The following is a 26,218-nucleotide window of genomic DNA, read 5'->3' as shown; positions in this document are numbered from 1 at the left end:
CCTAAAGGACACATAAAAAATTATGTAAACAAAGCGGGCCAGCAAACTTAGCTTTTACTCCCAGACACTCTATTGCGAGGGATCATGTTGTTCTTTGTTACTTCTTTGGAAAGAGGCTTCCAACTTTTGCAGTGAAACTTGAGCCAGGTTGTGGAGGAGGGCTAGAGGGAGGGATGTGAACAGCCTCTGTTTCCCTTTTGCGTCCTGTTTTCTGTGTACCTATCGCAGTCCGGGCCTGCCTGAAAAGATCTTTAGGCCAGGAGAGCCAAAAAACAGAGATTTGCATTTCTCAACACAAATGAGTAAGAATGCTGATTTGGAAATCCACATTTGCAGAATGTGTGTTTTTGAATCAGCACCACGTTTATGATTACAGGACACTCGTCCCGTGCAACCCCTTATTGTGATGATCACTGTTTTTTTGTTGATTTGCCTCAATCCCCACGCATGAGAAGCACATGAGTTTTCTCCAGTAGGTTACCTCTCAGGTAGGTCCTTCAGGGTGTCGGGGTCTAAGTCGCAACAGCTAGCTACTGGGGTGCGCCTCAGGGCTCAGTGCTTGGACCACTTCTCTTCTCCACCTACATGTCATCACTAGGATCTGTCATTCAGAAACATGGTCTTTCCTATCACTCCTATGCCGATGACACACAACTCTACCTCTTATTCCAGCCAGATGATCAGACGGTAGCTGCGCGCATCTTGGAATGCTTGACAGACATTTCTTGCTGGATGAAGGACCACCACCTTCAACTCAACCTTGCGAAGACAGAGTTGCTTGTGATCTCGGCCAACCCAACACTACACCACAACTTCTCCATTCAGCTAGGTTTGTCAACCATAACTCCATCAAGGTCAGCCAGGAACCTTGGAGTTGTGATTGATGATTAGTTAAACTTCGCAGACCACATTGCTAACTGTCTGGTCCTGCAGATTTGCCTTATACAACATTAGGAGGATCAGGCCTTCCCTATCAGAGCATGCTACACAACTCCTTGTCCAAGCTCTTGTTCTATCCAGACTGGACTACTTTAATGCTCTCTTTGCAGGCCTTCCAGCATGCACTGTCAAACCTCTGCAACTGATCCAAAATGCTGCAGCAAGAGTGGTCTTTAACGAGCCGAAGAGAGCGCACATCACACCTCTCTTCATAAAATTGCACTGGTTGCCAATTGCCAATCGCATCAAATTCAAGGCAATGATTATTGCCTACTGAACAACCACTGGCTAAGCACCTCTATACCTAAACTCATTACTTTAGTTTAGACCAACGTGCCAACCGGAAGCTTGCGTTCTGCAAATGAATGGTGCCTTGTGGTACCATCCCAGAGAGGCACAAAATCACTTTCATGGACCTTAACCTTGACTGTTCCAAACTGGTGGAATGTCCTGCCTATCTCAACCCGAGCTGCTGAGTCTTTAGCCATTTTCAAGAAACTGCTGAAAAAGCATCATTTTTTGTCAACACTTGACCTATTAATACTGACACTTACTATTGTATATCTATCTATCTATATAAAAAAAAGTGCTACGTGTACTAGGGCTGCCCTCGACTAAACATTTTTCTAGTAGACTATTAGTCGTTCATTTAAGTTTTTTTTTTTACTTTGACAAAACGACGAATACGATTTTAGGTCGACTTCTAGTTGACTAACGATTAGTTGACTATTAGGGGGCAGCCCTAACATGCACTGTGCTGGACTAGCTGGGACTACTCATAGCACTTACATATTGTTGCCCTATTGTTGGTTTGATTGCTTCTATTGCTCTCCTCATTTGTAAGTCGCTTTGGATAAAAGCGTCTGCTAAATGATTAAATATAAATATAAGTTTTCATTGCTTTATTACACTATTTTCATCCCAGTGCTTTTCCTAATTTTTTTATTTGTCTTTTTTCCCCCTACTACAATACATAAATATATATATATTTTTAAAACACTAAACAACTAAAACAAAAGTATATATTAAACACATTATATATTCATTTAATATAATGCATATTTATATACATTTAATTCCAGAATGTTCATTTTGGCTGTATGACTCAAGCCCTCCCCAAATCATACAAGTACAGGGGTGTATTCCCACAGGGGAGGACTTTGTTTGCAGGTGCTTTAGTCTTTTATGCAGCCTGCTATCTTTCGAATACTCAATTATGGATAATTATGAGCTTTTTGAACAAAAGCGTGTGTCAAACGCAATTTTGGATGGCAATGAAATCAGACTCTTGCCCTGTAACATTTTGTACGAAACGCAGAATAACAAGGTGTCCAAATAAGATCAGAGGCGTTTCTGTCAGATGGAAAACCTTTGTCATGACAGGTTGAGAATGAGCATGAATGAGCAAATATAAAAGGATGGGAGGTAAGAAACTCTGAAAAAATTAGAGATCCTTCACTAAGTGGTTGATTCCTAATGAAAACACAATGCCAGGTGCACTCAGTGCCATTAGAGTAACACACACGGACAGTCCTTACCAGCCGCCACTGCTCTGGATGAATATTTAAGTGGGTTAGCGTGGTCTGAATACAGATTCCTTGTGCCTGGCTCATTCTTCAGGCAGGATTTGGATGTAATTGTTGAAACCTCCAGCATCAGCCTGACCTGGTGTCATTGCAAACATCACCTATATGACAACGAAGATGTAATGAACACAGGCGAATGATGAAGAGGGGCCTGAATCAAATGCCACTGTCTTCAGGGCTTGTTCCTTTTTTCTTGGTTTCACTATGAGTTTTTTCTTTCATTTGATGCATTTTCTTCCAAATGACCCTCCCTCCTGTGTGCGGTTGAACAGTCCAGGTTGGCATTAGGATTCAGAGCACCTTTGTTGTGCTGCACAGCCATTATGCAGCATTTTATCCACTGAGATACACAGAAAGCCTCATATTATTGTTCTATTGCATATTAATACTAAAGTCACAAATAAACCATAAAAGACAAACCTGCATGTTTAAACACAAAGCACACTAAATCTGTGTTTATAAATAAAATACAAAAATAGCAAACATTATTAGACACAATGAGAGATACATTCACACTGCAGCATAAAAATGTTTCTAGTCATGTTTGGACTATTTAAAGGGATAGTTAATCCAAAAATAACAATTATGTCATTGTTTATCCCCCCTCATCATTACCAACTTAAATGGCATTCTTCTGTGCAACAAAAGAAGATGTAATACAACATTCAAGCTGCTATTTTCCATTCAATGACAGTGAACGGTGACAACGAATGTCAAGCAAGATTTTCAGTGAATAACAACTCCTGCTTAAGAAAATTTGGAATATAGTTTCAGGGTTAATTTCATAGTGTTTATTTGTTTTTATTTATTCATTTTTGGGGGAGCTTGACAGCCCTTGGTACCCATCCACTATCATCCTATGAAAGAAAACAGCTTGGACATTATTAAAATATCCTCTTTTGTGTTCCACAGAGTCATAACAGTTTGGAATGGCATTTGGGCGAGTAAATTATTTCTTAGATAACCGTGCAATTAACCGTGAGATCATTTATAAATTAAATATACTTGTTACAGCTGTCCTTCAGATGCCAGTTTTCACCAACTGTCAAACCCATTTTGATTGTAGGATGTCACAAGCAACAAAAAATATCTATAATATCACACCTGCCATGTTGCCTTCTTACAGTCTACGAAGGGATTATTTCATAGCTTTTGGACACATAGTGTCAAGTGATTCTACTGTTAAATTATATGACTGTAACTGATCAAGGATCTCTACTACGAGACCTCAAAAGATCCACCCTCCTGCTGTTCTGAGATCAGGCTCAACGAAGCAATATGAGGAAAACGCAGCTGGAGGGCAGAATCCTCCTGTAATCCACATCCAAAAGAGTGATGGGCTCATCAAAACACTTTAATACCAGATAAAATGTCAGCGTACCGCAAACAGTGACCTTTGAACCAATTACTCAGCCTCATCGGTGACTGCTGACTCCTCTGTGTGTGCCAAAGAGAAACACTAGACCAAGCCTCTTTACAAAGGGAACGGCAATTAATTGTCCATCTTATTTAAAGCCATGTGAAATGCAGAAGCACACAACAGTAAAACCTAAACACTGCATAAAATGCATTTGGTATTGAATGACTGTAGATTATTGCTCAGAAAAGAGCACAATGAGACAGCAGTCAACACTTTTTAAAATGCATAGTGTAGACATGGTCGATTACGAAGGACACCTACCAATTTTGCACGCTAGCTTGCTCATTTGAGCGGGAAATTGAAAAAGGCAAAGGAGAACAAGTAAGTAGAAAAAAAGACAAATTCAAGAAACATTTCATCCCTTTCATTTTCAGAGTACAAACCACATATTGATATAATACAGCCGTCTATGAAGCAGACGAGTACGGTATTCCTCTAAAAAACGGCAGACCACTGACCTTGAAACAGAACAAAGATGTACAATTCACAAGAGAGATCTATGATGCTTATTGGAAAGAAAAAAATATATTGAACCTTGACAAAAAAACGTTTTTTTTTCCAGCTTTGGTTTCATTCCCTACTGTCTCACCTCAAGGAGTCGTTGTCAGAGGGCTCAGGGAATGTTTGCGCTCCCATCTGCTTTTAGTGTTTACACTGTGGAAATGAGATGCATTTTCACCTGGTGCCAAACCAACGTCATGCAAGCTTAGAATAGCAGCAGTGAGATGAAAGTGGTCTCAAAGGCCTCCATCCACATGTGAGGGGAAAACCCAACCAAAGGTTTCAACTCAGGTGGGATTCGACAACCAATTACAAGAAACTCTTTATATAAAATAATAACTGCAACATACAATTTGCAGTGTTAATTGCACTTGGACTTGTAAATAATATAACCATATTGGTTAATAAAATATAAAAATATAATATATAATATAAAAAGTTACCATAAGGCACAATATACATACATACAGTATATTTAAATATTCATATATTCATAAATATTACATTTTAAAATCTGAAGTAATAGTCATAGAAAGGTTGAATAATACAATTTTTTTCCTTATGCTTGGGACACTAGACGATTTTCAAATCTTAACAGATTTATTAAAATCGTGGGTCACGGGCATTAGGACAGTTTCAATACTCTGATACTCCGAACCCACACACTAGATGATTCGGCCAGACTGCGAGACCACACACCAGCCGATTGAAGTAACGATTTCACAGTGGCAGTTCCACAGAAATGAGATCTCACAGAAACTTGCGTGATCTAATGTGACTTCAGAAGAAAAACAGATATGGAGGATGATTGACGTCTTCAGCTGGCTCTCCTGACATGTGTTTTGTTTTGCAGCGACAAACAAAAAAACAGAAAAAGAACATGGGTAAAATCTTGGCTCAATCCTCCACTTCCGTGACATGTTTGTGGCTGCTATGTATCCCGTCAGAGGCGGCCCAATCAAGAGTCAATTTGGGATCGGTAAGATTTTGGACAAAAGGTCCGTTGCGACAAGCCTCAAATAGGGCCAAGAGATCCCCTGATCATTGTGGGATGCAAATTGGGCTTAAGACCTTCAAGTGTGTGGCCAGCATTAATTATGCTTTTTTCCTTAATTATGATATTATAAAAATCAAATATACCAAAAATGCATTTTTATATCGAAATTACAAAGATGCTCATCATAGAAGATTTCTATTCAAGTCAAATATGTATGAATTGAATTTAAGTATTTCTGAATAAATTAATAGATAAAAAAAAAATTTGGTTGGATGTGGTTTTGAGTAGATGAAAGAAAAGAGACAACATTAATACTAGTGTACATTTCAGATTGGCCTCTGCCTTGTCTGATAATACCTACTCTGTATAATCATGTCGACTGGGTTTCGACCCCTGCAAGCTTTATGACAAAGCAGCTTTTGTGCCGGCCCACCATTGGCTCGTCGGGCTGTTCAGTGGGGTGCCTGACTGGTCTGATTGCTTTCAACAACCCCCATATTATTACATCCAAAGAGCCCAGCGATAAGAGTGGCTCATAATCTAAGCCTGTCTGATCCATAAATAATTCTGAATTCTGAAAGCACTACGGCATCAGGATTATCATACATTTTATCGCACCATTTATTGAAAGCCTTGCACTTTTGAACTTTTGAGCAAGGGAGACACACCTGGGAATATGGCGCTGTTTCAGTTACCCTCATTTCCTCTCACTTCCTCATGTCTCCAGTCCAAGCTGTTCTTATGCGAGACTTAGAAAACAAAGTTGCCTCCTGGCAGCAGACAGCCAGCGTTCCAGCCAAACATCTACTTTTTGAACCATCATAAAGGGATGGAGTGTAACTTGGAGTGCTTCAGATGGTGGGGCACAGCATTAGTCATGCTGGATAGCAGGGGCTTAATTAATTACAAGAGCTGTACAGAGAGTGGATTGAGCATGGAGTCGGCTACTAAGGTAAAAACAGCATGAAATTAACAAATGATGAAGGCCCTGAGCCATAACAGGCCGCCAGTGATTTGTCAATATCAAACAAGGCCAATGAGCGCACTTGTGCACCACACAAAACGACCCGCATTCGATTCCAATAGAGTTTGCCATTAGCATGCTGCTAAGCTAACAATATAATATTCTAATAAGGAGCTCTTTAAATTAGTGATGCACTGAAAGGAAAATTCTGGGCTGAAACCAAAAATTCAGGATGCACTTGGCTGAAAACCGAAACCGAAAATAAATAATAAATCTTTCAACATACCTTTTGCTGTTCACCCATGTTTATTTTGTGATGTAGTAAAGAGACGACGACATTTATTGTTTGAATTTCATAATAAAATTGACAGAATTTTAAAGTTGAGACATTGCTTCATTTTAAAAGTAACAAAGCACAAAGCTTTTTGCGATTACTGGAAGGCAGGCGCGCTACAAATGTTTAGTGAAGTTTAGTGAAGCACAGATTAAAAGATTTATGATACCATATCATTACAGATTAAAATCGAGAAATTGTCAATCCAGAGCTAGTGTCCACACAGCTGACATGTTTAACTGTTATAGCTTATCCTTGTTGTCGTTTGCATGAAATAGACGCTGAACACAGTCAAAACAAGCCACCGGATCACTGATTTTCACGGATCACCGTTTCGGTCACTGTTTTGGTCACCCCAAAACCAATATCGGCCCAAAACCGAAAATAGCTGTTTTGGACAAAATTTTTCGAAATTTCAGTGCATTCCTACTTTAAATATGGCACGTCAGTAATTTTTTATAAAACTTATCCTAGAGGACGGCAGTCTGAATTTTGACCAGAGTGCAAGTTTCCGTTTAATCTAGTCATAGTACAGCTACTTGTTTTTGCAAGTGTGTATATCATATAATAAACACTTATATAATTATCAAAAATATGGAGTCAGTAAAGAAAAGAGGTCTCTTATGCTCACAAAGACTAAAATTATTTGATCAAAAATATAGTAAAAATACAATTTAATAACTATTTTATTTTAATTTATTTTCAAATAAAATATTAAAATATATATATATATATATATTCCTCTGATGGCAAAGCTCAATTTTCAGCATCATTACTCCAGTCTTCAGTCACATGGTCCTTCAGAAATCATTCTAATATGATGATTTGCTGCTCAAGAAACATTTACTATTATTATCAATGTTTATGTCATTGTTATGTTTAGTTTCGTTCAGTTTCTTTCATGTCTGTATTAGTTCTTGTTTGTTTCTATGGCAACTTATTTGTTGTTCATCATGTCCAGATGTTCGTGACTTAGTTCCTCATTTCTGTGTTTAAAAATCGCCCGTTTTGTTTATTCTGTTGCCAGTTATGGTGGTGCTTCCCTTCTGTTAATAAAGCCTGTTTACCTTCATCATGTTCCTGCATACACCACGCTTTGCCAGAGTGTGAAAGTTAGCCTTGCTGCTTAATATTTTGTGGAAACTTTGATTGATTTCTTTTTCAGGAGTCTATGATGAATAGAAATTTAAAAATAAATAAACACCTTTTGTAACATTATTAATGTCTCAACTCTCACTTTTGATCAATTTGTCCATATACATATGGACTGGGTTTTTTCCCTTGAGCTGTGAGTCGGCATTTCCAACCCTGAACGTCAACAAATCAAGTTTGTTTTGTCCTTACAAATGATTATCTGCTCAAATATCTGCCAGCTGTACTGGTTCCAATTGTCCACGAGTTCAAAATACTTCAAGAAAGAGGATATGCAAATTTTTTCGTTTAGTTTTAAAGGGAAAGAGGGAGATTTGTTTGTATCTGTTCAGTATGAAGGTTGATATTTTCAGCTTTCCCAGCTCAAAAGACAGCATTGCTGATTACCACCAACCAGATCAGATAACTAGTGAACATGGAACATCTTACAGTTTGTGTGACTGTGCTGTTCACATTCAAATAAGCTTAGTCATAAGCCACGTAGTGATTCCTAAAGTATTCACCTACTAGTAGTGAAAGACCAATCTGGGTTATCTGGTTTGAAAAAAAAGCAACAGTGCCATACTGCCATTGCAACTCTCAGTAACTTTTGGTCTTAATCAGCATTATCATCAAAGAAGTGCAAAATGAACCATTTTAGAAATGCTGACTACACACATACAAACTGGTTGGGTATACCACTGCACGTGCTGTCAGATCAATACAGTGGTTTTAACACAGCGTGAAGATCACAGGCTGTGGGCCAGGCAATCTGCCAGTTTTCCAGGAACCAAAAGCACTTTTGCTATCGATAAGTTAGCCTACATTTAACAAATCGCTTTTATCGTTGTCCACTCAATGTTTCAATCTCAAATCTAAAATCTGACAAAAACTTTACTTCAGCATAATCAGTTATACAAAAATAATGAATTTGAACTGATGATAAAAGAATGTAAAAAAAACACTTTTTAAAAGCTTCAGGCTTTGCAATACCATATTTAATTCCTTACATTAACAAATATAAAATCTAACTGAAAAGCAAATGGTGGCTTTGTAATGCAATGCTGAATGGGCTCAGTATAGTCAGTATTTTTGTAGAAATACAGCGATCCTCTTTTCCATTGGTGAACTGAGTTCTGTTTGGGTCAGAGAATTGTCTGTTGGAAGGAATCTGGCAGAGTCTGAACTGACTTTTCTAGCCCAATGATCCGGTCCAAGTGTAATTAAATAAGCCTTGCTAGTGTCATCCCACGCAATTAAATGTGAACTGGGATTTGAAGAGTTTTTAGACTACAACACAGACACATTACACACACACACACACAAAAATCAGCCTACTTTCCCAATATTTCTCAGCACAGAGTGAAAACATCTGACCAGAAGTATCAGCTATCAAAGAATGTCTGCGATCTGTTTGGCTACTCATATATGTCTAATGGCAACAGTGGGGACACATCTATATCTTAACACAAGAAATTAGCCCGTTTAGAGGTACGTCATTTGAAATGATATGTATACGTGAGTCATACTGGTTCATTAGTGAAAAATGAATGTGGGTGGACAGTTCAGAGAGAAAAGAGCCCACTAATCTTTAGCGCCCAAACTGCACACGTTATGCAATAACTCTCATTGCCATAGTGCCACACATGAGTAACCAAGGAAACAGAGCTGTGGTTGGAGTAGAGCTGACACACTCTGAGGATATTAGGGTTTTAGAGGAAGATTGTCTGGGTTTGTGTGTTTGTACAATCAGCAGGAGCTGATAAGCAATCCTTCCTCAAAGCCAGGTCACACTCTGCATGAAACTTTTACAGCTAAATACACTCTAAAATGTACACAAAAGCCACAAGCTCACATAACATCATGTTTTTTAACCAATAATTGTAACTATATGACGAAGTTCTTCAATAAAAAAACACACTACATTGGTGTTCAATGTCTACACTGGAAACAGTTTTATCATCTCAGAATATTCATGAACACAAACCAATCAGCTCAGCGTTAGCAACAGGGGAAAATGTATTGGAAATAAAATCCTAGTTTATTTTCAACTAAAATCCTTTGGTGTAAATGGATCTCTATTTGATATATTTATGGAAAAAAAACAACTTGAAAAAAAACAACAAAAGTTAGAACAACTTGAGGATGAGTAAATTATGACAGAATTTTCCTTTTGGGGGTTAACCATCTCTTTAAGCATGCTACAACTGGTGTAGAGATGGTGTAAGCTTGACTGTTCTGTTGTTTAGTGAAACAATACTCTTCTAAGGAATTGAAACTGACAGATTCGGTCACAAGGAGAAAGACAAAGGGCAATGACATGCAAAAACTCTATGCACCTTCTCTTTTTTTGTTTCGCTGTATATTAATAATATCTTATTATTTATTAGTACAGCTAGCACTCTTAACCTCACTGGTTAACGCAACTCGAAGGCAAACATTTCCGGGAACTCGCTTCCATTGGTTGTCTCATTTGCATAAAATTTAACTCTGCTCAACTTTGCTACCAATTGCTGTTACTCCTCAAAACATTGTTTTACTTGTCAACAAAGCATGACCTATTTTCCAAAACTCCAAAAGTTTAGGCAAATAGGATTTTTTTAACGAAAGGACTTAATTCAGTCCAGGCGCACTAAATTACTAGCCTGGATGCCAGCCCGAACCCCGCCCACAACATTTTTTGATCGGGAAGTTCGGTCTGGACTCGCTCCATTGAGGAGTAATTATGATCGGTTCAGAAATCGTCGGGCCAATCAAATTGCCAGGGCGGGCTTTATACGATGATGGACAGATGATCTGCAGGGACGTAATCCTCACGTTATCAAAGAGCGCTTGGGTTGAACTGGTTTCCCTCACAGGTGACTGCCGCTGGAGGACTGAGATGTAGAGATTCCGCTATCGCGTCCGTTGTAAAAGAAATCGACAGCGCATTCATTTTAAAAGACGAACATAGAACTGCAATCAAGGCATTTGTCGATCGTCAAGATGTGTTTGCCGTCCTTCCTATGGGATTCGTCAAAAGTTTAATTTATCAGCTGGCTCCGATGGTAACTAAGAAGATGGGACGCAATGAAAACCCTGTGGTCGTTGTGGTTTCTCCTTTGGTCGCACTCATAGAGGGCCAAGTAAAAGAAGCAACACTCGTTATTTTACTTCTTCCAGCGTGCGTGCATGAGTTCTGTAGTTGACAACTGTGCTATGCAAAGTAGTTGACTTACTGCGTTGCTCTCATTGGTTGTAGGTCTATCCAATTGAGTGTGGAGTTTTTTTTTTTCCTGGTTCGGTTAAGACACGCCTCATAATCAAAGCCCTATGAAGCAGTATCAGACTCACATTCTGACTAGAATATGAGTATGACGAAGTCAGGCTACTAAATTGCTACAATCTATGCTACAATTTTTGAGTACCATCAGTGCGACTCGACAGGACACGGGGATTGGCGGGAGGTGTTTCTGCCCAAATTGGTCTCAAATCTTTTGATTATAGGAAGAATGAGTTAATTCTAAGGGTTGAATCTGTAACAGCCACAAACACACATACGCTTATCCTCATAATTCTAGATTTGACTGTTTTTTTTTTATTTGACCCAATTAAAAAATTTCACTTGCACTGCACTGGTCTATATTATAATATACAATGAAAGTCAAAAGTTTTAATACACCTGCTTAAAACCTTTTTTTATTCATGATTAATATTGCATTGCATAATGTGTGCTTATACAAATTGCATTCAATTATTTAATATAAATGGAAATAATTTAGCCTATTGTTTGCAGTTTCTAGTATTTACATTAGGGATGAGCGCTACGACTAATTTGACAGTCATTTAAACTGAGGTTTTGGAATGATGGATGGGATAATAATACAAAATGCTTTCTGACATTTGGACAGAAAAAACTCCCAGCAAGAACAAAATTTAAACCTAGCATGTCAATTTTCATTTTACAATTAGCTTTCTCTGAGTGCACGCGTTTGTTTTCGAGAGAGAGCTCGTGCAGCACTGAGACAATGTACTTTTTAATCCATAAGTAAATAACGTGCTAGTTTTCATACAAAATAAATATGTAACATAATTAGGTACTTTAGTTATTATTAACACAATAATGTTACACATGTAGGCTACGTTTCTCAAGACTGAGAATGAATAAATAAACGCCTGTTTCTCCAGATTTGCACTTGTCAGTCATCCATGATTTCGGTTTTAAAATCTGTGCTAACCTGCACATCATGTTGTGCTGAAGTGTTAAAGACTACGACGGGAAAGTTATAGCCTATAGGTCTTAATAAACGGAGCAATTCCAATAGGGTCACCATCGGTGATTGGGCCCTAATTATGGGCGAATTCCTGTTAATGCTGTATTTTACAGTAAACCCTAATCTAAACAAAACTAGGAGGATAAAACTCATTAGGGGCCAAGCACCGAAGGTGCGGAGGCCCCTATTGAAATCGTTGGTGTTCCTATTATTGTTATTCTTCTTCCATTTCTTCTTCCGTATGGAAGTCTAGGGCAGCCCATAAAACCGCTTGCGGGAAAGTTATGCAATTTGGCACACTGATAGAGGACAGTCTGAACAGTCACCATAAAAAATTTGAAGTCTCTTACTCAATCCCTCTAGCGCCACCGACTGTCCAAAGTTTCACTCATGTTTATGGCAATAACTTTTAAAGCATAAAGGCTAGAAACAAAAAACTTGTTTCCTCTGATTCCTTGGCTCAAGACGATTTGATTTCATCATATGACGTCATTTTCTGTCATGGAAATCTTTCCGCCATTTTGAATTCTTAGAAAAACCTACTTTTTCAAACTCCTACTAGACAGTTGCTCCAATTTTCACGAAAATTTAACCAGATCATCTTCAGAACATGCCGACAAAAAGTTATGGAATTCAAGTTGATTCGTCAAAATGTTATCTAATACCGCACATACCGCAAAAAAAAACAGACATAAGGATGTATCTCAGCAATGCTTTATCGTATTCAGACAAAACGGCTGCATTTCGGCACAGTGCCACCTACTGGTCCGGAGATACGAAAAATTGCTACTTTTGCTTATAACTTCTGGACGATTTGTCCAAAAATCATAAAAGTGGTCCCGTTAGATTCAGGGCGTCATGCCGAGTCGACTGATATCTAATTTTTTGAACACATGAACGTATCGTTACGAAACTCACTATGGGTCATCAAAACGATGCCCTGGAGAAGCCTGAGAAGTTTTGAACCAGCGCCACCTAGTGGTAAAATTAATTTTTCAAATGCTTATAACTCTAGGTGTGGTTGACTTATTTTCACGCGAGTCATCCCTTAGGTTCATGAATCCTTGCCGAGTCCAACGATACCAAACATGCTAGGTTTTACCTTACTGTTTGTGTAGCGTTGAGATTTTGCTCTTAAAAAAACATTTGCCATTATCTTCGAAACCGTTAGACCGATCGAGACGAAACCACCGTAGGAAGTTTGGAAACATAGGTCGTTGGCCAAATAGTAATACCCAAATGTCAAACATTTTTATGCTCTCATTCATATAAATGTAAACTCTTAAACAAAATGAGATATTTTCACCAAACTTGACACACATGTATGGGCTCACTCTGAGAACACATAAAAAAAAGTGGTGGAACTGCATCACTTGGTGGCGCTATAATAGAACAAAACAAGGACATTGCCATTAATTACAATATAATATCATGATATTAAATGCTACACTTTACGAAGCTATCCGGTTAACCATAAGCTACATTAACATTAAGATAGCTTAGAATGCTAATCTGGTTAACATGCTTTTGTGTGTTAATTCTTACACTGAAACCTCTCCTCTGCAGTTTGGTAAATCAGTGTCAACTGAGTGGCGCAAACTGCTAAACCACGTGCCACAAGCCCCGAACCATTCAGGTCGTGGGTTCAAATCCTGTATGGCACATGCCCAGACCGCAACAGGTACTGTGGCCAGAAGTGGTGCAAAAGATGCTTCATTTCCAGACATGGTGTCTATCTGAGAAGGAACTCAATAATTAAGACATGTGGTGCATATAAAAATTGTTCATTTTGAGTTGATTCTCTCTTGAATTATGCAACATCGGCATCTTAGTGAATGCACGTATTCCCAGTGGCGCAATGAGATAAGTGACAGGCATCTGATCCAAAGATAGTGGGTTCAAGTCCCGCGTGGGACGACTTTAAAAAAATTGTGTGGGATATTGTTTCACGATTAATCGCTGCACGATTAATCGCAATAAAACCACACGCTATTTGGCAAAGGCTGCGATATTTTATGCGCAGCTTTTCACTGCAGTGCGGCTGACCGGTAGTAAATGCTGCTCCATTTGAACGCCAGAGGGCACTCTTACGCAGACACGATAAATAAGCCCCGCCGCAGAAGTAGAATAACGCACATCATCATTCAAGGAAATCCCTATCGCTGTAGCTGAATAAAGAGAAGATTGAAATGCTTTGATTGATTAAACATGACTTATAAATACACGACTGCCTTATTCTGTGTAAGAAGCCACATCATATCACAAATTATGCTCATCTGTCGTTATGAAGTGAGTTTGGAGTAAATGCATGTTATTAAATGTTGTCTTTTGTTGGACAAGAGGTTCATAAATGCTTCTCATGTTTGGAAAGATGTTTGACGCGTGTTGCTTTTTCAAATGCACGTTATAAGTGACTCAACTCACAGTGCTTTCAGATGGAGCAGCGTTTACAGAGCCGTATATCAATGACGAGCTGCGCGTAAAAGATAATCGCAGCCTTGCGATTTCAAAATCGCGATAAGCCATCTCGATTTAAGTGCGATTACATGTAAATTGCGATTAATCGTGCAGCCCTAATTAGAAATAAGTATGTTTTTGTTCATTCTATGTTCATTCTCATCTGAACTTCTGTTCATTTTGAGTTCATTTTCACCTGTACTTCTGAACCAGCTGTTTTTTCATGTATGTTAAATTTTTGCTGTTTTTGCTCTTCCTGCTCTGCACTAGCCTGACTGCGTCAGAGTTCGTACTTCTGCTCTATTTCAGTTTGCTTCTGTACTCAGTCTGAGACATCGACATGTCTCTCAGTTTTCCTCCGGCCTGAAAACAGCCGGCCAATCACAAACAGAGGGCGGACTGAGAGCCGTGACGTAGATGCTAAGCACCGAGTTTAAGATTGTATTTTAGTATTTTTTGGAAATCGAAAACGACCGCGGATATGGAGATACGGGATGCAATTCGCTCTGTTGTGGAGAATATTCCCGGCATTTGCAAACTGAAGCCCGGACAAGAAGAGTGTTTGTTAAACATTTTGAATGGAGGTGATGTCGTGGCCCTACTCCCGACAGGTTTTGGGAAAAAGTTTAATTTATTAACTATTACCGATCGTCAGCGAGAAACTGGGCAGGCCAAAGGCCGGCAAGGTGATAGTTGTGATTGTGTCCCCCTTGGTTGCACTCATGGAGGATCAGGTTAAGGATGCAGCAAAACTCGGTCAGCCATGTTCACTCCGGTATTTCGCTCGATGGTTTCGTTTTCGCATCATATGTGTTTACAGTGGAAGTTCGATGCAGCTGAGCTGGCGAATAACACACGTCATAACCAAACGTTATGTGATTGGCTTACGGGTAACCAATGATTTTATACTTCAGACAAGAAAATAATAATAAATCAGCATCTTAGAATGATTTCTGAAGAATCATGTGACTCTGAAGACTGGAGTAATGATGCTGAAAATTCAGCTTTGCCATCACATTAATAAATTACATTGTAAATATTTTCAAATAGAAACAAGTTATTTTAAATTGCAATAATATTTCACAATATTACTATTTTTACTGTATTTTCATCAAATAAAGGCAGCATTGGTGAGCATAATGGACATCTTTCAAAAACATTAAAAAAATTCTTATAAACCCAGACTTTTGAATGGCAATCTAAAAGGCAGAGGATATTTTCTGATTGGCTACTTTAAAAGGCTGGGTCACTCGTTTTTTATTTGAAAAATAACACTAGCTACGGTGATATCTGTGAAAACATAATTTTTCTTTGATTTGACCAGAAAGGCATTTGACATGTCAGTGGAATGTAATTTTGTCCTTCAAGTGGATTTGAAGTCACAAATAACACATTGTGTGAAGAGGCACCGGTGGCAAATGTGTATGACTAGGTCTGAATTGGCCATTACTACTCTTGAGTCCTCAAAATCCAGCTAAAACACAAGCTCGCATTTGTAATTCAATCAAAACGGTGCAACCAATTAGAATATCAGCATTGTCCGATTAATTGGACTTCTCCCATGAGCATGAAGGACAGTTTCACATTCAGTCAATCAGAACTCGTTTAAGGAAGCGTTGCTAATGGAGGAAGCCCCACAGATGACCGAGCCTAAATGATAGCTACGCCTGGAAAGAATCGGATAAATGGGTGGTTCCCATAGCAACCCAGGGGAGGAGACCTGAAGTCTGCTGCGGGCCTTATCTTCCAAATGCCCTATGTAGACAGAAACTGACATCCACCTGGTTTCGACGAATACTGCTTACTGTCAAAACATGAGTGTTAAAAACACATTCTGCGGCTTTAGTATTGACGTCTTAACAGAGGATACAGTAACTCAACCCCCTCCATAAAATAACAATTATAAAGAAAACAAGAAAGCTTTTAGGAATGTGATCAGCCAGCTTTAACTATTCTGGACTTGCTTCAAGCAGCATTGCAGCAATATCAAAGAATTGTGACAATGTATCTCTTGCCATTTTAAATAGGGTCAAATACTTTGTCTAAAGTAAAAACAAAGCATAAAAATGACACTAAAAGGCGAGTAAAATGATCAACAAGGCAATGACAATGGCTTACAAGATATAAAGAAAAGCACTTGATATCCAGCACAGGGAGTCTGAATTCCTTCCACGACATCACTTCACCAGTAGCTTAGCAACAGCATTAACAGTGCTGGTGCTTCGAGATCTGTGAGAAGAATTCATAACATGTTCACACAAATTTATTGCTGAATATTAACAAATGTGCCTGAGAAAAAGCTGTTTCGCAGCTCTTGCTCGAGCCACCTTTAAATTTCCAAGATGCTGCCTACCAGTCGCAGTAATTTGCTATTAAGAATCGTGATTCAGGAGGGGGATTCCTATTATTCATATTCATATGCTTACACTTGACTTTAAATAGCCACATCATTGCTGACGCGCACAATCATTACGTTGACTGCAGTATAAAACCAAGCACTGACTGAAGAAGTGTTGGCTGTGCAAATAAAGTTGATGAATCGACTATGATCCACTGTAGCAACACATCCTGGACTCTACAAGAGGTCTCTTATGTGAATAACAACACCGTGATGTATTAACTCTTGTAACCAGCATTGATAAAGCAGTATTTAAACCCACAATATGACTAGCAGGTGATTAGCATATAAGAAAGGCACGAGGAATGGTTTCAAAATGTAAGTAAACCTATGTCGTGCTCATTGTGAAATAAAAACCGTTCAATTAGAATATATTTTAAATTAGTATGAATACAGAAATGCAATTCAAATGTTATTAAGCAGAATATTATAATCTCACAGTCCAGTCAAGTCAGCTGTCAAAGGAGTGGCACAAAAAGTAACCAGGTTACTATGTACATTGTACACACATATTTAATTGTGTATAAACACTTGTCAACGCAGGCATGCACCAGCTGCATTCAATACACCTTCACCCAAGCTCATTGCATTCTCAAGGTTTCTGTTAATCACAGGAAACAAGAACCTGACACAATCAGGGATCTCTATAATACCTGGACAAAGCTATCTGTCAGCATTATCATTCACCTCAGTGGGACAGGAACCACATTTGAATTCTGACATCTTTGCTCATGGGCGTTCAGTTCAGGGCAATGTTTTAGAGCCAATCCCCTGAGCTGTAAATGGTATGGGACTATTCACTATGAAGCCACAGGAAGACACTGATGGGCAGAAATGCAAAAATGCACAGTCTCAAACTCTTATACTACTGACTGTCCTGTGCTGTGAAATTATGCATAAATGATCGGTCACGGGTAAAACATATACCGTAATATAATGTAGACGGGATGCACGGATATCACATTTCTAGCTGATACCAATAATCCAATAATTATTTCAATCTTTTGGCCAATAACTGATGATTGGCTGATATTAAATTCATAACTTTTTTGTCACTAACAACTAAAATCAATCATTTCAAATGTGAATATTCATTTTGATATTTTGCTAAAATAAATGTAAATGTGTTAGGCAAATGTAATCAAAATGTAATTATTGGGCAAGCAAGCATGCATAATTAAAAAATTGAATATTTGCCAATTTGGGCAAATGTAAACATTTCTAATATAGGCCTATAACTGATATGGTACCAGCAAACAAATTGCATTTTTCCAGAATGCATGGCTACATTTGAATGGCCATAAATTGAGAAAGATGCTTTATGCCCCACAGAATGCAAGACCACGCTAATAGCCAAAACCTATTGCACCTCAACAGCAGAAAAAAAAAAACATAACAAAAAAGCCATGTTTTTGTCACTGACTAACAATGACTCTTTATTGGCACTGATTAACATGCTGTGGACAGATGTGGCCGGTTTAACCTTTGTACTATCCAGGAAGCCCTTTTAAGATGGTTAGTTTGGGATGCTGGGGGGAATTTTGTATCCTCAAAAGCTGCATTCACCATGCCAAACAGAAAATGACAGACAGAGAAAAAAACCCTCCTATTTTCACTCTTGTCTTACACATGCTTCACTGGTCAAGACTAATACTTCACAGCAGGATTGTCTTACAGTGTACCATGACCCTCCCGGCACGCTCGCTCACAAATGCTCTTGATCTCATACACATTCTCACACTCTCACCCCCACAAATCTCATTAGGCTTCACAAGAGACACCCAGACTTCACCCACTGAACACACACAGACGGACGAGTAGCTGCGTTTAAGCACTAGTGCACTCTGACTGATGCTATGTGTGCATAGCCACTCATAACAGCAGATATCATCAAAAGCTAGGTGAAATAAGTTATGGTAGGTAAATGGTAGGTGAATTATCCACTATGGTGGGTAAAGAAAGTTAATCTACCACTCTCCGAACCTCAACACCAGCACCCTGAGACACATTTTACTGGGGTGCAAATATAGGTCAACAACAAAAAACTTGCATATTCTGCATGTCATTACGGGGGGTAGGGACATTGTTAATGTGGCCCTCATTAAAACTGCTTGGGATCTCAGTTTTTGGAGGAATCTCATTGGGATCTCAGCTTTTTGGAGGAATCTCATTAGAATCACAGTTCGGGTAATAAGTTCTCTGTAGTACACTCTTCAAAACTACTCAGTCAGAAGCACTGCCTCTTGAAGTGATAGTGAGATCCAGCAAAATATCTGCTCCTCCCCTTTCACACACACAGCCAGAGCAAACAGACACAAAGGGGAACCAATTAGTGGCAGGACAGACCGAGAGCAGCCAACATTACATTATAGTCGGTCTTAGAGACTTAATGTAATAGAGGAAAGCAGATATCATTACTGAGTGAACTGTAAAATGAGAGGAGTATCTTATTGGTTGGGAATTCATCTTCGCTTTTAGCATTAGCGCTAAAGCTGATGTTTATCTTCTAAGAGTGGGCTAGAAATGATCCATACTGAAATGGATAGACAGACAGACTCCCATTCAAAAGTTGTTCAGTGATGTTTAATGTACATTGAATATGGTAAAGCGCTTGGAATCTTGTTTTAAGTATGAGTGGAACTTTAGCGTTTGGGGTTGGACTAGGAATGGGATCCAATGAAAGATGAGGGGCAGTGTTATTTTAATATTATTTATATACTTCAGTTCTACCTATCTTTTAGTTTAAATAAATATGGGTAACCAAACAGTTGATGGACCCCATTGACTTCCATAGAATTTATTTGAATTATTTAAAATTATTTTTTGGGTCATCTTAGAAAGTAAAGTGACAGAAAGTAACAATAACGTAAATATAGTAATATAGTATAAATAATATAGTATCATACATATACACATACTGTATATACATATAACATACAACCATACCTTAATTCAATAAGAATAAGGAAAACACCAAGTATAGTTATAAACACACACACAAAAATCAATAAATAATAATAAAATAGGGAGAGAAAAAAAAAAGACTTCCATAGAATTTTTTTTCCATACTACTAAAGTCAATAGCGCCCATCAACTGTTTGGTTACCGATATTCTTGAAAATATTTTCTTATGTGTTCAGCAGATAATTCATACAGGTTTGGATTGGAACAACTTGGGGGTGAGTAAATTATGACAGAATTAAAATTTTTGGGTGAACTATACCTTAAAGTTTTTCATCTAATATTTATATTTATTTCAGCTTTGTTTCAATTAACAAAAATGTTTTAGTGAACGATAATAACCCTAATGTGGGGGAAATTTGGAAAATTTCATTCATTGTCGCTATATTGGTGCAAAAATTACACACACCACCTTCGAGTTGGGGCAGCTCATTGTTTTAATCCATGAAAAGCAGTGCCAGCCGAGACCCCCGCTTCAAATTTAGCCAACAGACCACTGCTCCTCCTACTCTGAGGAGGACCACCCGGAGCAGTTCCCATTAGAATAAAGAAACCTCCTCACTTAAGAGCTTCCATCGGCCGAAGCCTCATAAGCACCACAAAGAGAGCCTGTATGTTTAACCTTACAGCCCGAGTAACACGCAAGCACCGAGTAAGGCCTCAATGCTGGTGGGGTACGCTTAACCATTTTGATGAGGCATCAAAGCTAAGCCCTGAACATGGTGAGGAGGGTAAATAAATGAATGGCTGATTTGGGAACAGTGAATGATGTTCTTGGTCTTGATTTGGAGGTTTTGTTAGTGAAGGAGGGAATGCAGAAACCTAAAATGTGCCAGTGGGATGCAATGATTGTTGGTCTTTTTGTTTTATTTCAGACTATTTTGTACGCAGAAGCTGCAATCCATTCATCCAATAGTGGGATTAGTAGCTCTATGGCATAACCAAAACTAATCGCTAGTCATGAAGTTGTCATGGTGAAACCATAATATTCAAATGTTTTGTCTTCAATACTATTCAAATAATTTGGAATATGTAAAATGTCACATCATGCATATGAATAAAAATTCAAGGACAGCATAAAAACACAATACTCAAGCAGAACTACAAAACATTTCAAGCAGGTGTTTTCAATCAAACATTTAAATTTCAAAGATTACCAATAAATAAAGGCATGGCTCATGCATATTTAAATAGTTAAAACACATACGTAACTGTCAATTAAAAGCTGTCCAGACTTAAACATGAAATCAATGCTCATGAATATGCGCATTTTAAAAACAGCATTTTAACAGCAAATAACCAACCTCAGATGCAATTCTTGTGAGACACGCAATACTGCTTTCTTTTACTTCTCTATTATACAATAATTCAGTAATAACTGAAGTAAACTACTTTGCAGTCATTGAGTCAATTATGCAATAAGAACGACCAACAGATGCTGTCATCCCTCAGGAGCCAATGACAAGAACATCTTCAGCATTCGATTCAAAGTCCCCTCAGTACGTTTACGCATTATGTAACCGATTTTAGCGAGCGTGAGCAATGCATCTGCATCCTATAGGCTGTTACGTGAGCACTAACAGATAAAATATTTCTCTTAAATACAACAACAGCCTGATTTCCCACAACCCACACAAGGAGCAGACTCATCCCTATGTGCGTGGTGATTTATCGCCCACACACACAGCAGTCAATGGGAATCCGAGAAACGGCATTCTCATGAAAATCAGTTCAAAAGAACATCCATCTCTTGACCACCAATGCTGAAATGTTACGCAATATTACACAGCTAATATTACACAAACTCTTGGACACTGCAACGGATGTGACTTCCCGCTCTGTGGCGTCTTTATTTAAAAACATAAACTCAACATACAATAAATAACAGTTAATCTAAAAATGTAAAAATATACAATCTACTCCACTTCCCTGCAGCTTTAAAATTTGTGTTCTTTTAATTCGGTCACGACGCCATGACGTATCGATGTTTTATTTGTCACATGTCATTTTACGTGACAAATTTGCAGGTTATTCAGAGTCCATTAAACTTAAACACTGGAAAGCAGCGAAATGTGAAACTGCTTCACATGAACTTGCGTTTCCGGTCTCAAGTGAATGGAACGAAAAGTGTTGTGTGACCGTCCCTTAATAAGAACTGAGTCGCGATACCCTACAAAATGAAATCAATTGCTGACTGGATGTCCTCAAAAGCCAAATTATTAAGTAAAAATGCAATTGTCGTTGAGTCGCAGTATAGCAGACTAACCCAATTTGTCTTGATCAACCTCTCAAGTAAGGCTCCCAGAAGAGAATTCGGGCTTTCACAGCCATCTGAACCCCATTAATCAATAAATGCCATTGGAGATCATTATAACTAGGAATGTATGAACATCTGCTAGAGTGACAACCAGTGATTTCCTGGCTCCAGGGGGGTTTGGGACACCCAATAATGAGCTGAGACCATCCTGGCAACAATCCCACCGAGGTGTCATGGTACAGTAATTGTGACAGTAAATACAGTAATATATAGTAAATACCATGGTACTAAATGGTACTGACATGGTAGCTTAAGCAACTTCAAAGAATACCATTGTATTATCATTCCCTAAAAACCTAGGGTAATACCATGGTACTTTTTTAGTAGTACAACCCACCCCAAAAGACCCATGCACCACCTAAAGCTCTCTTGTGTATGCGGATTGAACAACATAGATGGTGTATTCAATGGTTCATTATAAAAAATAAAAAATAAAGGTTCTTTCTAGGAATATATGGTTCCATGAAGAACCTTTAACATCCATAGAATTTTCTATTACACAAAAGATTCTTTATAGTGGAAAAAGGTTATTCAGATTATTAAAATGTTATTCACAGTAAGAAAAAAAAAGGTTCTTCTGGAAGTGTCCCCAAAATTGCTGCGAAAACTCTCTTTTGGAACCTTTATTTTTAACAGTTTTCATAAAGTTCGTTAGAAATAGATCTGTTTCATAAATGTAGCCTATATAATTTTGGTCCAAAACAACCAACTGCATGACATAAATGTCACCTAACGCCCAGAAATCATCACGTACCTCCCGAGTTCGTCTCCAATCTCGTAATAATCCTCCACATTCTCCTGGTTAAACACGGTCATGGTGTTCCTGGGCGCTTCCAGCTCTCCGGGATTCCCAAAATCAGCAGCCCATCTCTGTCAACCTAATGACAGTTTGCGGCGAACCCCTCTCATATTCGCTCTGCGGAGAGAGAGAGACGCGTGAGAGAAACCCGCGTGTTGTGCGTAAAAACACTCAGTGTCTTCTCGACTCGTTTAAAAACCTCTTCTGAGCCACTGACTACACTCACAGCACGTCAACTACTATTTGTGTACGCTTAGACGGCTTTAGCCAGTGGGTGGAAACTAGTAAACCTCACACGGGAGCAGGTAACAGAGGTTTTGTTAAGGCGTCCACGGCGATTGGCGTTGCCAAGTGAACAGCGCAGCTAGATGTGTGAGGAACTGCTCGTGATCATACATAACCCCTGTGTTCACTCACCACGGCAAGAAAACTGACAAGATAACCAAATAACATTGTGTAGGCTGTTGGTACACCATATAAAATGAAATGTTTCTACGCCCTCCCTTTCAGGTTTCATATCGTTAGAGAAACCTGACGTATTCCTTCATTACCTACAAGGTCTAACAAAGTATAGCATGCTCTTACCGGTAACATGCTTATTACTTCAATAAAAGCGAATAAAAGTAGCTTACCTTTATATTTCCATCGTTGTCAATCCCCAGGCAGCAGGTACGATCCAGTGTAAAGCGATAAAACAGCATACCCTTCACGAGAGACATGGAAGTGTTGTGTTGCAGGAAATGGGAGGATTGTAACAATGTAGAGATGGTGCGGGGCTCTCGGTAAAAAGACTGCCTGCAGTCCACCGGAGGGGGCGCTGTGGAGAGATGCTCATTATAATCAAAATTAAAGTCTAGACATTTTGATCAATATTCTTCAGATGTGTGAAGAATATTGAGACCAAAAAAGAAGAAATTGAATGTACTCTATCTATCTATCTATCTATCTATCTATCTATCTATCTATCTATCTATCTATCTATCTATCTATCTGTCTGTCTGTCTGTCTGTCTGTCTGTCTGTCTGTCTGTCTGTCTGTCTGTCTGTCTGTCTGTCTGTCTGTCTGTCTGTCTGTCTGTCTGTCTGTCTGTCTGTCTGTCTGTCTGTCTGTCTGTCAGTCTGTCTATCTATCTATCTATCTATCTATCTATCTATCTATCTATCTATCTATCTATCTATCTATCTATCTTTCTTTCTATCTATCTATCTATCTATCTATCTATCTATCTATCTATCTATCTATCTATCTATCTATCTATCTATCTATCTATCTATCTATCTATCTATCTATCTATCTATCTATCTGTCTATCTATCTGTCTGTCTGTCTGTCTGTCGGTGTGTGTGTGTGTGTGTGTGTGTGTCTGCCTGTCTGTCTGTCTGTCTGTCTGTCCACCCTTCTACTGCACATGTCCACAAAAATTAGCTGTGTCTAATTCCTGTTTGACATGTGCTTTATTTGTTTGTAGATTATGTATGTGAGCTGGAATTAAAAAAAAAGTGTACAGTCTAACAACCGAACAAAGTATTTGCCACATAACACCTCTGATAAATCAAATACAAACCAACCAAAAGATTTTCAATAACAGTGTAAACGTTTCCCCACATTGGTAGATAGGCATTTCTATGAAAACACTGAATGTTTATTTTACTTAATGATGTCCCTTATTCTGTAGCATTTCTTCACTAATCAATCTCACGAGAAAAAAATAAGCTTACAAAAATAGCCTACACATAAAAGTTAATTTCTGTAATTCTAATTGTTTACAGTTTTTCTCTGTCGCTTTGGTGCACTTCTCATATAAATATAAGTATAGATACAGATAGTCAAATGGCTTTGTCATGTTTTCATTATGACAGTTTACTCTGTAAATGTTTTCCAATGCAAAAAAGTCAGATCTTGGTGACACTACCTGAAAATCCTCAAGACAGCACTACTATTTCAGTTTTGGGGAAGTTACTTTTAAAAAGTAGTGTTTTCTCGTTACTCGTTACTTCTTAAAAAAGTAATCCGTTACTTTACTTAGTTACCCCCTTTGGAAAGTAACTTTTTATGTTACTCGTTACTTTTACGTTACTTTTATGTTGCTTGACTTTGGGCAGAACCCAATATCTGTTCCTAAATGTGTAGGCCAACATAAAATTCTACCATGAACTCTACTTATTGAAAAACTAGAAAAAAAAAACTAAAAAAAGAGAGAGATTTTGAGATAGAAAAAAAATATATATTTATTTAAATAACATTTGAAAAACCTGTATAAACTGAACACCAAAGCACAATATTAACTATTGAGCGGTGGTGACGCGTTCATGAAAAATGTCACAAAGAACCGGCAAAAGAAATGATTATGAATATCGAATATCAAATATAGCAAGGAGACATTTCAATTGTTTATTAATAAACAAGTGTTTTCTTTGTCAGTCAGTGTCGGCTGCAAAGATAAAGTTGACGATGCTGACTCGCAATCTTCACAGTAGTGAACGCGCCAGAGAGAAATGCACATTTCATATGGATTACATAAGCAGAGAGTCTGTTTTCTCTCGTTTTGAATAGTTTTGTTTTAAAGTACACATTTCAAGCTTTCTATATATTTCTCAGATCTTTGAGGCAAGTAGCTTGCGCTAAGTTTCGGTTCATTTATGAGACGAGCTCAGTCCACGCGCCGGCACGGAGCTCCTGAGAAATCCTGATTATATTGCCTGCTATATTTACTGCTTATTTATTAAAGACAATTGGTTGATGAAACATTGATTAAAATTAAGATACAATTAATACAAAACGAAATTCACTTTAAAGAAAGGCTTTCTACAAAAACAAACTTAATGAAGTGGTCAAAATCATGTCTGCCCACTCCATAAATTTGTCTCCCGATTGCGCATCTTATGCTCTTACTCATGCTTTTCACTTTTCATATAATCAACATTGATGAAATTAAAAAATAAATTATTTTATTTAAACATAAATATGAAACTAAATCGTTTTCTTTAATGACTAGGCTACAACACGCAGGTCTATACAGAGAAATTTAATATCGGAGCGGGATTTGAGCGAACGCCGTCTTACTGTAAGCATGTGGGGGTAGAGGTACGATTTTCGAGTAATCATCGAATATTATTTTGCTTGATATGCCAATCCTTAATATTTGGTGTTTTAAATGCCTGT

At 38.2% G+C, this 26,218-nt stretch overlaps 1 protein-coding gene across 1 annotated transcript in view; it reads right to left on the bottom strand.

Moving 5' to 3' along the window:
• The window catches only part of dapk1 (death-associated protein kinase 1), a 78,903-nt gene extending 55,057 nt beyond the window's left edge, over nt 1–23,846 (bottom strand). Inside the window, exons 1-2 of the mRNA XM_056269985.1 lie at nt 23,690–23,846; nt 23,013–23,174 (exon numbers count right to left, since the gene is read on the bottom strand). Coding sequence (XP_056125960.1) covers nt 23,013–23,074 — 62 coding nt within the window. The 5' untranslated portion in view covers nt 23,075–23,174; nt 23,690–23,846. The remainder of the gene's footprint in view (nt 1–23,012; nt 23,175–23,689) is intronic.
• Nucleotides 23,847–26,218: the final 2,372 nt, after the last annotated feature.

Source organism: Rhinichthys klamathensis, unplaced genomic scaffold, assembly GCF_029890125.1.
Source record: "Rhinichthys klamathensis goyatoka isolate OS25496 unplaced genomic scaffold, OSU_Roscu_1.1 h1tg000296l_1, whole genome shotgun sequence".
NCBI classification, from domain to species: Eukaryota; Metazoa; Chordata; class Actinopteri; order Cypriniformes; family Leuciscidae; genus Rhinichthys; species Rhinichthys klamathensis.
This window is presented reverse-complemented; position numbering and strand designations above follow the sequence as displayed.